Source organism: Xenopus tropicalis, chromosome 8, assembly GCF_000004195.4.
Source record: "Xenopus tropicalis strain Nigerian chromosome 8, UCB_Xtro_10.0, whole genome shotgun sequence".
Classification (NCBI taxonomy): Eukaryota; Metazoa; Chordata; class Amphibia; order Anura; family Pipidae; genus Xenopus; species Xenopus tropicalis.
Window position 1 is genome coordinate 30625204 of NC_030684.2, and position 13964 is coordinate 30639167.

The 13964-nt window shown below is 38.8% G+C and overlaps 2 protein-coding genes across 5 annotated transcripts in view; both read right to left on the minus strand.

Moving 5' to 3' along the window:
• The window catches only part of rabgap1 (RAB GTPase activating protein 1), a 106645-nt gene that overhangs the window by 41745 nt on the left and 50936 nt on the right, over nucleotides 1-13964 (minus strand). The window lies entirely within an intron of this gene.
• gpr21 (G protein-coupled receptor 21) lies at nucleotides 8144-13917 on the minus strand. Its single transcript, XM_004918925.3, has 2 exons — nucleotides 11580-13917; nucleotides 8144-10243 (listed from the first exon to the last, which is right to left on the minus strand). The coding sequence occupies exon 2, from the start codon at nucleotides 9981-9983 to the stop codon at nucleotides 8931-8933; it is 1053 nt and encodes a 350-aa protein (XP_004918982.1). The 5' UTR covers nucleotides 9984-10243; nucleotides 11580-13917; the 3' UTR covers nucleotides 8144-8930.

Consider the following 13964-nt stretch of genomic DNA (forward strand, 5'->3'; position numbering starts at 1 on the left):
TTTTTCTCTGTAAAAATAAAACAGTACCTTGTACTTGATTTCAACTAAGATATAAATAATCCTTATTGGAGGCAAAACAATCCTATTGGGTTTAATTAATGTTTTTTTAATTTTTTTGTAGACTTAAGGTATGGAGATCCAAATTATGAAAAGACCCCTTATCCAGGGTTATTTGTCGTGGGCAACTAGTCTCCCCGTGTGCCACAGCCCTAAGGGCAGTGACACACGGGGAGATTAGTCGCTGCTTGACAAATCTTCGTTGCCGCGGGCGATTAATCTCCCCGCAATCGTGGCACTGCAATTTGCCAAAGTCACCCACATTTTCCTCTAAAGGCAACTTTGGCAAATCGCGGCACCGCGTATGCCATCCCACTGGCAATTTACATTCTAGCCGGTGGGATGGCATTGCAGGGAGGTTAGTCACCCGCGACAAAGAATATGTCGCTCACTGACTAATCTCCCCGTGTGTCGCTGCCCTAAAACCACTAAAAATATTTAATGAATACACAGTATAACCACCATGTTACATTTTTTTAGGGGAGGATAAAAAATAAAATCCAAGAAGATGTAAAATCTGGTAAATGCATTATTCAGTATATATTGGTGAGACCACAAAAACCAGTGTAAAATGAGGGAAAACTTCAAGTCAGGGTATGTAAGGACCCCTTTAAATTTCACTCCAAAATGTGCTAGGATTTATTACAATGGCTCCCTAGTCTGGCACAAACTAAACACACACATGTCTAGAACAGTTTGGGCTTTTTCTAAAATAGCTCAACTTCCTGGGTTTGTCTGCCGTCATGAGCATTTCAGTCTGAAATTACTATCCCTAACTAGTATTAATTTGCACATACATCATTTTGTATTTGTAGGAAAGGAGACATGTTCTTCCTCACATTTCCAATAAATGACTCATGTCACTGGGAGATTGCTGAAAAACATAATAAAATATATTTTTTTAAAACAATGTGACTGAGCAGTAAGACCATGTTGCACCATCCCTTATCTCAGAGGCTCTATAGTGAGAATGCAGAGAGCTTTTAAGCCCCAGCTCATAAACATACACCTCCTAATTTTAAAGGCTACATAGCAGCTAGAAGCAAAGCAGCTCTCTGCATTCTCACCAGAGCCTCTGAGCTAAGGGAAGGTGCAACATGGTCTTACTACTACATTGTTTGCTGGGGGACTTGAATTTAATTGCATCAGACTTACAATGTTAATAAGTAGTGTAGGACTCACATACAAAGAGGGGCCTTGACGTGGCACGTGAGCTTACATATTTTGGCCAAAGTGTGGCACTAACACCTAATTTTTTGTAAAAATTATTTTTAAAGGCAAACTGAGCACTGGCAATCTTTCTCTTTTCTGTGGCTTTTTATCGTTTCTATCAGCTGGTAAACTCCAGCATGTGGGTTAGACCGAGCGCTGGCACATGGGTGGTTCTAGCAGCTGGTCACCGCTACAGTGTGGGTTAGACTGAGCGCTGGCACATGGGTGGTTCTAGCAGCTGGTCACCGCTACAGTGTGGGTTAGACCGAGCGCTGGCACATGGGTGGTTCTAGCAGCTGGTCACCGCTACAGTGTGGGTTAGACCGAGCGCTGGCACATGGGTGGTTCTAGCAGCTGGTCACCGCTACAGTGTGGGTTAGATCGAGCGCTGGCACATGGGTGGTTCTAGCAGCTGGTCACCGCTACAGTGTGGGTTAGATCGAGCGCTGGCACATGGGTGGTTCTAGCAGCTGGTCACCGCTACAGTGTGGGTTAGACCGAGCGCTGGAGATTTTTTTCTGTGAAACATGTTTATGTGTCAGAAGGAAAATGGCTGATGGGTGAAAGCTGCTAGCTACATAGAAAAATGTGATGAAGCTGGTGAACGGAGGGGATATATGCAGTACAAATGATGCAGTTTGGGTGGGGAAGATGTGCCCAACCTTTATACACGGTAGGAAAATGTAGGATTTACATACCCTTTAAGTCACGAAAACTGCAAAAAATGTTTGCCATGTCCTGTGATGCCACCAGAAGTGATATTATTGTATTTGTACACCCCTGGAAGTGCACATGTTCCCTCTAACATTACTGAATGCCTAATGCGTTTAATTATGTTTAATATTTTAGTACACAGCACATTTTTACTAGGTGCGGGAGGTAGAGATAATGGACTACAGAAAAAGACTAAAATCCATAAAAACTGCATTAGCCCAAAGGCCACTTACCTGTTGCTAAATTCTTAATACTTGTATGTATGTATGTATGTATAACTTTATTTATAAAGCGCCACAAGGGTACGCAGCCCTGTACAATGTTACAAAATACAAAATTACACACAGGGAGGACAAGTGTTATAATAAATAAATACAATAAATATATATATAAATACACAGGGAATAAGTGCCATGTGGTATAAGACACAGTAGGAAGGAGGTCCCTGCCCCAAAGAGCTTACAATCTAAGTGGCTGGGTAACATACAGGCACGAATTGGAAGGTAAGAGAGATTGTAATTAACTTAAGTAATTTAATTAATTTACTTAACTTGTAAGTAATGTGTAAATTACAATACTTGTATAAGATTACCTCCATAAATTTACCAAGGTATATGAGACTTTTTTAAGTAGCCCAAAAACATGGCACCCAAGCCCAAACATCCACATTAAATTACATTGCAATCTAATGCAAAAACTGCCAACAAAGACAATAAAGGGTGCTACTGAATGCCATACAGAACATAAAGGAAGAAAGAGATTGAGAAAGTTATAGTTTGTGTGTGTACTTGAACCTGCTCTCTAATTTACTAAATAATACATCTTACACTGAAATGTTGTCCTCTGTGAAATGTTATTTCAAAATATGTTGTAATGTGCCATTGTTATATAAATAATACAGGTATGGGACCACTTATGCGAAAACCCTTTATGCAGAAAGCTCCGAATTACGGAAAGCCCATCTCCCATAGACTCCATTTTAATAATATAATTCAGGATTTTAAAAATGATTCAATTTTTCTCTGTAATAAAAAAACAGTACCTTGTAATTGATCCCAACTAAGATATAATTACCCCTTATTGGGGGCAGAACAGCCCTATTGGGTTTATTTAATGGTTAAATGATTCCCTTTTCTCTGTAATAATAAAACAGTACCTGTACTTGATCCCAACTAAGATATAATTACCCCTTATTGGGGGCAGAACAGCCCTATTGGGTTTATTTCATGGTTAAATGATTCCTTTTCTCTGTAATAATAAAACAGTACCTGTACTTGATCCCAACTAAGATATAATTACCCCTTATTGGGGGCAGAACAGCCCTATTGGGTTTATTTAATGGTTAAATGATTCCCTTTTCTCTGTAATAATAAAACAGTACCTGTACTTGATCCCAACTAAGATATAATTACCCCTTATTGGGGGCAGAACAGCCCTATTGGGTTTATTTAATGGTTAAATGATTCCTTTTTCTCTGTAATAATAAAACAGTACCTGTACTTGATCCCAACTAAGATATAATTACCCCTTATTGGGGGCAAAACAATCCTATTGGGTTTATTTAATGTTTTATACATTTTTTAGTAGACCTAAGGTATGGCGATCCAAATTACATAAATCCCCCTTATCCGGAATAGCCTTGGTCCCGAGCATTCTGGATAATGGGTCCTATACCTGTACACTCAAAGTGCTCCAAAAAAAAAAAAAAAGAAGAAAAAGTCTATATTTTATTAAAACTGCACCAAAGTTTTGGTCAGCAACAGTGACCCTCTCTGAGATAAAGAAAAGCTTTGCACACAATGACCAAATCTCATTTTATCCCTCCTCACAAATATTGTACCAAACCAAAAGGGTTGCCATAGCATCTTAGAGTAAACAATATATGTAATGTGAAAAAAAGGTAAATGTTGAATGTATGTTAAAGTGCAATGTTAAATAAGGATCAAAATATAAATAGTTGGTTTACCCTATCATACACCATTAAAATCAACAGTAATATGGGGGTATAGGATAGAAGCCTTCTTAATCTAACTCCGCCCCAAGCAGATATACATATATATATATATATATGTGTGTGTATATATACATATATATATATATATATATATATTTTTTTTTTTTTTTATTTATTTATTTCTCTTTTGGCTCAAAGTTTTCAGCTTACAAACAGTCCCTATCAGACATGTGATTTCTATTCTATATTAACTATCAGACCCTAAAGGAAAATTTTTATTACCAAAATATGCAGTACTGTTTGCCAGCACTATCACATTTTCCTAAAACAAATAGTATGTTTCACCCAGTGGCCATTTTACCTCTTCAGCGACATTTACATCAGCAAATGGCACACGTGTGCTGTAAAGTTAATGCAATGAAGAATGTAGGCTTACACAGGCAGAACTAACTTTAATAAAAAGTTCTGCTTTGATTGAGCACTGTAATGGTTAAGCTGAGCTCAGGAGAGGAGGTTAGGAGAAAAAAATAAGAGCAGACAGCTAGAGCAGAGTTTTATGAGAACCAAGCAATGCCATGCCTTCATTGGCTGCTAGACTGGAGGAGCTGAGAAGAAATGAACATGCCCAGGAGCCAACAGCCAAAGTAAATTCCTTTTTATTCTGTAAACATTAAAAAAAAATCTGTTTATAAATAAAAAAACTTATATTTTGTCATAAATTAAAACTTTAAATTAAATAATTGAATTTAAATTATATAGCATACTGTACCCTTTACTAAACTTTGAAACACAGTTAGAAGTCACCTCAGAGATTCAGGATGTAGGAAAAGTACTCAGCTTGTGCCTATATGGTCACAGATCTCCTTAATGATTGCTCTTAAAGCCTTGTAAATAACAGCAGGTATCCTCTTTAACAGGGGTTAAATCCCCCGTGGATTTCTGGTGGACCACGATCAAGCCAGGGATACGGAAGTGCTGTGTGAATGTGTACTTACGCAGAACTTCCGCATTCCCTGGTCGTCACTCGCGAAAAAAGTCTGGCCACCCCTGCTCTATAATATGAACTGACAAATGAAACACTTGTAGCTTTATACGTTTTACTACAGTTTAACTAAGTGTTAACCTTATCGATGCCTCTTAAACAATTCCAATTAATTTCTGAAAAACAAATCACCCCCCAAGTAAACTAAAACAGGCACAACTCTTGGACTCATTGAAAGTGCCGCCTTTTGCAGTTATCACAGCCATCACATTATTTGTCTAAAAGTTCATTTCAACACTGCAGCAAATCTGCCCATTAATGATCTGCACTAACCGTTTAACCTTGATCTTTCTATCCAGTTTATCCCCACTTAGCCCACTGGGGTTAAGGTAATCAAAGCTGTTCTTCATATTTCTTTCTGTTGGTGCCACTCCAGAAGACAGGGGGCAGCAGTGACATCACAGGCAATTTCCTAATTTGGAAAACCAGGCAGGCAATTTTGACCCAGCCAGCCCTTCCAAAAACCCATCTGTCTGAGTAAAAAGAGGTGGCAGCCCTAATATTCCTTCTTGAAAAAGTAGAAGGAGCATATCACTAGCCTATTCTTGATTTTTACACAATATATGCCCTTTAACGCAAAACTGAAAGAGAGCAAACACAGGAGAGTCCCCAGATTTTAGGGGAAAGAACTGCCTATACTAGTGGTGTCATAAGGCTCCTATTGAGGTCACTAGGAGCAGTGTCCAGGGCAGCAGCCCCAGAATCGCCACTGACAGTGTCCATTTCATGTTTGTGTACGTTGTATATGTTTAGAAATCACCATCACTGTCATGCAGTTTTCTGCCAGAAAAAAAAACTTAAATGTGAACATTTAGACAGAAAATGTTGTCAGGAGCACTGAAAGGTATCTTCCATTTATGGAGAGTATGGCACTGAAAGGTATTTTACATTTATGGGCAGCATGGTAGAACAATTGTTAGAAGTGCTGCCTTGCAGAGCTGGGGTCCTGGTTTCGATTCCAGGTTTGTATGTTCTTGCCATACTTGCATGGGTGTCTTTTCACACCACAAAACAAATCTCTGCTGGGACAGGGACTGATGTGAATGATATATACATTCTGTAAAGTGCTGTGGAATGTCTGTGCTATATAAATAACGGATAATATCAATGACAGAAGATATGGGAGATGATATGTTTTTGACTAATTTGACTAATTGCGGCCCTAGTAACCTGATCTCGGCCCGGCCTGTCCCCTCAGAACTCTATCGGCACATGCATGCATGTTCAAGAGGACCTGTTATACTGTACTTGCTTGAACCACAGAGTTCAGGTACCCCCTACCCTTGCCCCAGCCTGGATGTATCCTGCAGGGGAATTTTTTCCACAGAACATTTTATTTTGCAATATAGGCACCCAAAGGCCACCTTCCTAAAGTGGAGCTATATTATTTATTTTGCCACACATGCTGTTTTTGCTACCTCATGAAAACACTGGAGGAGTAAATGCAGTCCTGCCTTTCGTCCAGCCGTTAGTATGCACTGATAGGCACACATGGGGAGTGAAACTGCGCTATTTCACATTTTTGCACTGAAAAACATGCTGGCAGAGAAAATCAATATCCTTTTCCTTTCTACTTGACTTTAAATGGGTTGCAGCTTGAATTAACAGGAACCTCAAAAACAAATAAGATAAAGAAGTAATTGTTATGTAACAATGTATTTACATGACTTTACAAGTTTAAATAAAAGCTGGCAGTGAAACATTTCTGATGAAGGAAAACAATGTCTCTAGACTGACCAAAGATCTTTGTTCCAAAATATCATTTGCAAAAAAAGAGTAAAAAAAAGTTAAAAAAAAATTATAAATTTTTTTTTTTTTAAAAACTCACACTTTTTCAGCACTTTTGTCAAATTTAATTTCAGCTGAAATAAAAATTGTCATCAAAATAAAAAATGTTTATTTGCGCTTTAGAATGGTGGATAATGCTCAGTAAATGTAGAAAAGTGTAAGAAGAAAGAAATGGCAATGTACATATTCTGAAAAAAAAAAAAATTCTTGCTAAAGCAATTAGAATTTCCAGCTAAGATGGTTTTGAAAAAAAGTCCAAGATGAGCGCCGAATGAGCAGATCTTTCCATGACATCAGTGTGATCCAATACTGGATCCCACTAACGCAATATAGGCCATTGAGGCGAAGACCACATCAACTAGCTGACTAGATATAAGTCACACAGGCCCGTCAGAGGGCCTCATACACAGGTCAATAACATAGACGGTATTGGCCACCTTAACTTAATTTCAAAAAAATTCTAAAAATATAATCACTAACATATGGGACTTCAACAGCCTGCAGCTTGGACATGGAACGGCATTGCACCCACAGTACATAAAGATTATGGGAACTCATACACTAACTCCCCTTCTGTTTCCTACAGACCTCTTATAACTCACTGGGGTAGGATTCACACACGGTTAGTGGCAAGTAAAGAAGTTTACTTCATTATTCTCCACATATATTCAACTTACCATCTATTTTACAGAGCTAATGCTGAATATAATTTTCCACTTGGAAAAAGAAAGCAAGGTTGTGTGTCTTTTTTTAAAATTGTACAAAATATTATTTTACATTTCACAGACTGAATTTCTCACCTGGAGAAAGCAGCAAAACCAGTTACCTGTACTGTTGTGGGTGCAACTACATCAATAAGCTTTTTACCTGTGGACAAAGTAGGGTCACAAACAGGACTTGAACAGCTTAGGTCAGTTAAACTTACTCCCAGTTTCTCTGGGTCAGAAGATTTGAAGAATGAGAAATGATAACGTTTAGCTAAGGAGGCTTGGCTAAACCAGGGCAAACAAAATATTTACTTAACTTTGTGTTAAAGTAAAAATACTTTTTAAAAGATGATCACATAGAAAATATTGGATTATATCCAACAGTTATTTGGTTTTGAACCTAACAGACTACATACTGCCAGCAAAATATAGCGGGCACAAACTTTTTTTGGCACTCAAAGGTTTGCTGTAATGTTGTGCAAACGACTTGGGATCCTTCCATCAACAGCACCGACATGCCACAAACCTCTGCCCCCTCCTTGCACATCAGTGATCTAGGTCCAAGGGGAATCATGGGAAGTGTGCAGGAGTAGGGGTGGAGGGTTTGGATTATATGGGTACACCACGGACAGTATGGTCAACAACACAAACAAGTTTATGAGACACAAACAGACATTCAATATTTACTTACTTGTGAATACAAATCATTAGGTGAATATCTTTAACTACACTAAAATATTCCAATATTTTTTTTAAATGCTACTAATAATATATTATCTTTTTCACTTAGAAAAATATTGCATTCATTTAGGTGGGAACCACATTTCTATATATAATAAAATAAAAAATGGAAACTTTTTATTCACAGATATATTTTGTCTCTCTTAGATAAGGGTATCTTGAAGATGGAGTTTTACTGGTTTGTTGTATTGGGAGTCTCTGATGCTCACATTTGTGTGTCAAAATCAAGGCAATTCCGTTTGCAAGGAGAACTTTCCAGCCAAAATGTCAATACAAATATTTAGCTCCATAAAAGATGCCATTCAGGGATAAAAGAGTTATGAACCCAATGGGAACCTTTTTATTTAACAATGACACATCCAAATTTAGCGCTGCATCGATCTGTAGTTTGAGGTGAGCATAATATGGAAAAAAGATGGGCAAAATAAGCATCATATATGCACTTCCATTTACTGGTAGAATGTCATACCCCAGGTCACAATAACTGCTGTAACAGAACAGATTTCCCACTATGGAACTGATATTAGGTATGCCCTTGAATCATGAAGTGGATTTACCACCATTTATCTGCAAACTAACATTTAGGACATTCATAGTCAATGTTTAAAAAGGCAACTCTAATCTTGAACATTTATTGGCACACCCAATGTTTACTGAACAAAGTTGAGGAAAAAGATCCTAAACTAAAAAGAGATTGGTCCACGGTGTGTGCTTGTCAAGGGTTGCAGGCATCCGTGGGTCTTTTGCTTACAGTACCTGGAACTTCATGACTCTTCCCTTGCCTAGAACATGATGCACACACAGTTCCAGAGAGCCGCTTCAGTCCCTTTTGAAAAACACTATTAGACATGCTGTAGATCACACAGTTACAGAAGCTATTGCTAATGGCTAACCAGGTTGTAAGGAAGGATGCAGTTTGGTTTGCATAGACCTTGGAACTCTCCAGGAGAAAGTAGATGATATAGGGCAACCAGAGAATATAGAAAACACTGGTGATGCGGAAGAGAACTGTGGCATAGTGCTTGTCTGGGCTGGGCTGCCCCTGGCTAGGTTCACTTTCTGAGGTACTGAAACGTATACGCCTCTCATTTATCTCCTTAGTGTGCTGCTGGCAGATCCGGAAGATGTTGAAGTAGGTAAAGCACACAATGATGGCTGCTGGAGCATACAACATTATCACAATGAAGGAAGTGAAGTATGGGCTAGTGTGCCATAAGTTAGCACAGGACTCAAACACATCCCCGTGGTAGCCAGGCTTCCCCCAGCCTAAGAATGAAGGCAGAAACACTGCACATGAATATACCCATAAGATCAGGATGCAGAAGCGAAGACGGCATGCTGTGACGAGTGTATTATATGTCAGAGGTTTTGTGATGGCAATGTACCGGTCAATGCTAATACAGGCCAAAGATGTCATTGACACACTCTTCAGAACAGATACCACATATCCAAACATCCTGCACACCAAGTACTCTGGGAGGACAGCAGGGTAGTGAAGAAGAGAAAAAGAAGGCACCAAACAGCTTACACCAACGAGAAGGTCTGCATATGCCATTGTCTGTATGAAGTAGCTTGTGGTGTGGTGGTTGAGTAGGGGAGCACAGTGGAAGACAAAGATCACAATCAAATTGCCTGAGATGATCAACACTGTGAGGAAGATGATTATACCCACTTCTAAGATGCAGACTGGAATAGCCTCATGGAATCCAATCCCCAACAGGCAGAAAGGGTGGCTACTGCTGTTACTGCCATCCACAGAAGAGTTCATCTTGAGATATCCTATAATTAGGGATCATGCCTGCGTCTGGCGTTCCCCTGTTGCTCACAGCACCTCCAATTGTATCTTGGTTTGTACAACAGCCGCCCTTTATGGCCTATACAGCATAGTGCTAAAAATTATATCCACATGAGATTAAAATAGAATCTTTGAAAAGAAACAAAGTGCAAGAGCCAGCAATCATCAGGATGACTGAAGAATGGGTCTCTATCCATGGAAATTCACACCACAGCTATGCTTCCACTCCAGAGCTGGCAGGAGAGAATATAACAGCAATTTTACAGTTTCTTGTTCAAACTTTCATTCTTGAACATTTACATGTAAAATAAGCAGTGTAATCTTGCTACAGCATCTATGCATGCTGAAGATATTTTAACCATAAACAAAGACTATTATAGATACTTCCTCTCTTTGCTACAAATAGCAGTTTATGATTTTAGAACTCTCTTCTGGTACCTTTACACTTTCCTCAAAACAGGCGACTATACACCCTTATACACACAAGTGGCAGAAAAAGCAAGCAGCCTTGACATACTCACACATAATTCACACCTAAGGGCATCATATAAACCTTTAGCTGTTTCACATTAATACTTCTAGGTCTTGCCCTCCATGAGGTATAGGCCATAAAGTTAGACCCAGAAGCTCCACAATCAGTTAATGTAGCAGTCACGCATGGCCATAATTATGAAAAACTCTGCACTAGCTTAGTTTCAAAGTACTCAGGTCCAATTATGCATCCCTACAAATCAGCATCTTGTTAAAAAGATGCAGAATGCTCTGATTAACAGCAAATAAAATGCAAAAACCCACAAAACACTTTTTAACGGACTGTGGTGTCCCTCATGGGTTGTTACCCTTAGCACAATTTCAACCCTGCATCTTTAGATAGCTACTGCTAGATCCCTATTAATTTTCTTACTCTGCTCTCTCACTAGCTTAATCCTCATATAGAAGATACTCTCCCTCATTCAAAGCAGCCTTGTGTTCTATTCACCAACTACACTTTAAACTAATCCATCGACAACTTGTGCCCCCTGTGAACTCTAAAATAAGAGATTCTATTGCCTGCCCTGCCTCTTCCTCTCCTTTCATTCCCACGCCCATTCATTACAGCTTTGTGCTTTTATTTACTACTGCACATTGCTCTCACATGCTACAAATCCCCATGCAGCCTTTTATTTACTGCTTCATTGCATTCTCAGTCTCTGTAAAAGCTGCATTGTGCCATGGTCATTGCAGAATGGACCTGTACTTGTCTGATTACCTGCAGCTCTAGTCTGCCAGCCATGGCAATCACTGCAGCACTGCACTGCCTTTTGCTCTGTCACTGCTGCCCTATTCTAACACACCACTAATTAAAAGACACCTAGCCTTTTAGTTCTTCGGCAGCCAGTATTAGGGCTCTGTATCTCAAATTGATGTCGTAGCCACATCTATTAATCGTGCTTCTCCCTAACGTCCATACCAGTGGCTTGTGTTATACCCTTACAATACCTGCAAGCTAGGCTTCTTAATTTAAAACACCCTCTCTGGTAACAGATACAGTAATTCAGTCACTGTCAAGTCACCCTAAAAGATATTTACCTGAGTTTCTGCTGAAGTCACAAGTGTTTGGAGGTGTCCTGCAGTAGGACTGCAGCTTACTTTGCTGCAGAATGGAGAGAATGCCTTTGTGACAAAGTCCTCTGCACACCCTCCTCTCCTCCTCCTCCCTCAGTTGCACTGCCAAGATCAGACGGGATCCCAGACTCCACTACAGCACCCAGACAGCAATTGTAGGCACAGAGAAAGCATAATCACAGCTAGCTCTCATAGTATCACTTCCACTGAACTACCAGCTATGCCATAAGATGCATATTTTCCCAACATTAATCAGAAAACATTCACGCGGCACAATCTTTTAGATGCAGGATATATCCTTAAAGGTCATTCATAGAGAAAACAATAAAAAGGCTTCCTGGGAAACAAAAAAACATAAATTGTCTGAATTCACGAACAGAGCTTTTTGTGACCAACGCAGAATGGAAAAAAAAAAAGAGAGAGAGAAGTGCCTGCTGGTTAGATCCAGGCTTAGTCATTTTACAAAAAATATTTTATAAAAAGAAACATTTTAGGTCTTTTAATCTGATCTTATTTTCTGAGTAAAAAAAAAAAAAAAAAATCATTCAACTAGCTATGGCACCAAAAACGTAAAAATTATACACATTTATTGATCATATCTGTCCAGCTGCGAATATGGTACCTTATGCTAAGTTAGCCATACATGGACGGATTTGGTCAAGTAATGACCGGAAAAAAATGTTGTTGGTTTAACATCAACAAATGATCATTTTAGTGCTTATTCAGTTGATGGGATGATGAACAGTCACGCAACCAATTTTCTATTAGCAAAACAAAACCATTTCAAATTCATATTATAAAAGCAATTATCGTAATTATAAATTATTGTAGCATAAGATTCTAAAGCAAACACAGAATTTTTATTTCTATGTAATATTATTTATAGCCTTCACAACACAGTAAGCAGAGTTCTGGAGAACACTAGAAATTTAAATTGATAACTAGTTTTTGTATGTTTCCCACGGTGCTTAAACTCTATAAGACAGTATAACGTTGTAGCCAAATGTTATGCATAGATACAGAGTTCAAGGGGAGGCAAAGTAACCCCAAAACATCGGCAAACGTCCTCCTTGTTTAACTACAGAGATGGTGGTCTTGAAGGTCTAAAGAGGTAGTTCACCTTTGATACAAAATTTATGCTAGCATGATATTAAGTGTACGCAACTCACTTTTTTAATAAAAAAAACAAAAAACTGCTTTTTCTGCAATGGCTGATTTTAGGTAATGGATGAAAAATAGTAAAATGGTTGTTATGTGCCCAGAAAAGACTTTACGAATTTTGTTAGTTATTAAGGTGAACCACCCCTTTAACTGCATTTCCTGCAAGCAAATAGATGTGCTTTATTAAAATTCTCTTAAGGACAGCCTTCCAGAAGGATTTTATCTTGTTGGGCAACACCAAGTCAACTTCCTTATGTTTCTATGTTAACAGTGGGGTCTTGCTGTCATACCACTGAGTTGGCGACAGATGGTGCAAATTGAAACTATGGTACCTTGTGTCTGCAGGTAAGTTTGATTCCATTTGCCAGTTGATCGAACAAATTCAGATCCAAAGAATTCTTCCCTGCAATATTGATCTACAGGGCCATAGGCCTAGGGTTGCCACCACCACTTCAGTTTTGAACCAGACAGCTTGGCTTTTTTTGGGCTGTCTGGTTTACCTTCACCTGTCCAGGTTTCAACAGCCTGAAACCTGGACAAAAAACAAAAAATTCTCCTCTGATACCGAGCAGTGACATCCTTGTATCAACACCTACATCACTGTGCCACCTTCTCACATCACAACCACTGTCCAGTTTGTACCAACCCTAAATAGACTTCTTGGTAGCTTTGTTTACAGGAACATAAAAGGTCTCTAAAAATGTACTTGTATCTTTGAGGTTATCCAAGCTTTCTAACAATTTTCTGTCTTACTTCCACAGGCAGTTTTTGGCTTTTACTGCCTTTCTTCATGTTTAGCATGCTGCATGCAGATAATGCAAGTTGGTAAACCGTGTACTTTTGATGAAGCGCTCACACTCATCGCAGATGAGATTACACTAGTTTGAAATCAAAATAGTTCTTAAACCTTCTAAAGGGTACCACTAATTTCCTCCAGTCAGGTTTGGGCTTTCTGTGTGGATAAAGATGAAGCCATTTCTCCAGCAAACACCTATGTGAATACCATGGCATACATACAAAACTTCAGCACAATTTTTTTTTTCTTTTATAAAAGTGCATCACAAAGAATGAGATAAGACAGTGAGTGTAGAGTTCAGGGATTTCTGCTTCTGCATGTTAGAAAATCGCGGAAGCAAGTGGCTCACAGCAACCCCACGTTTTCCTGTAAAATGAATCATAAATGTATAC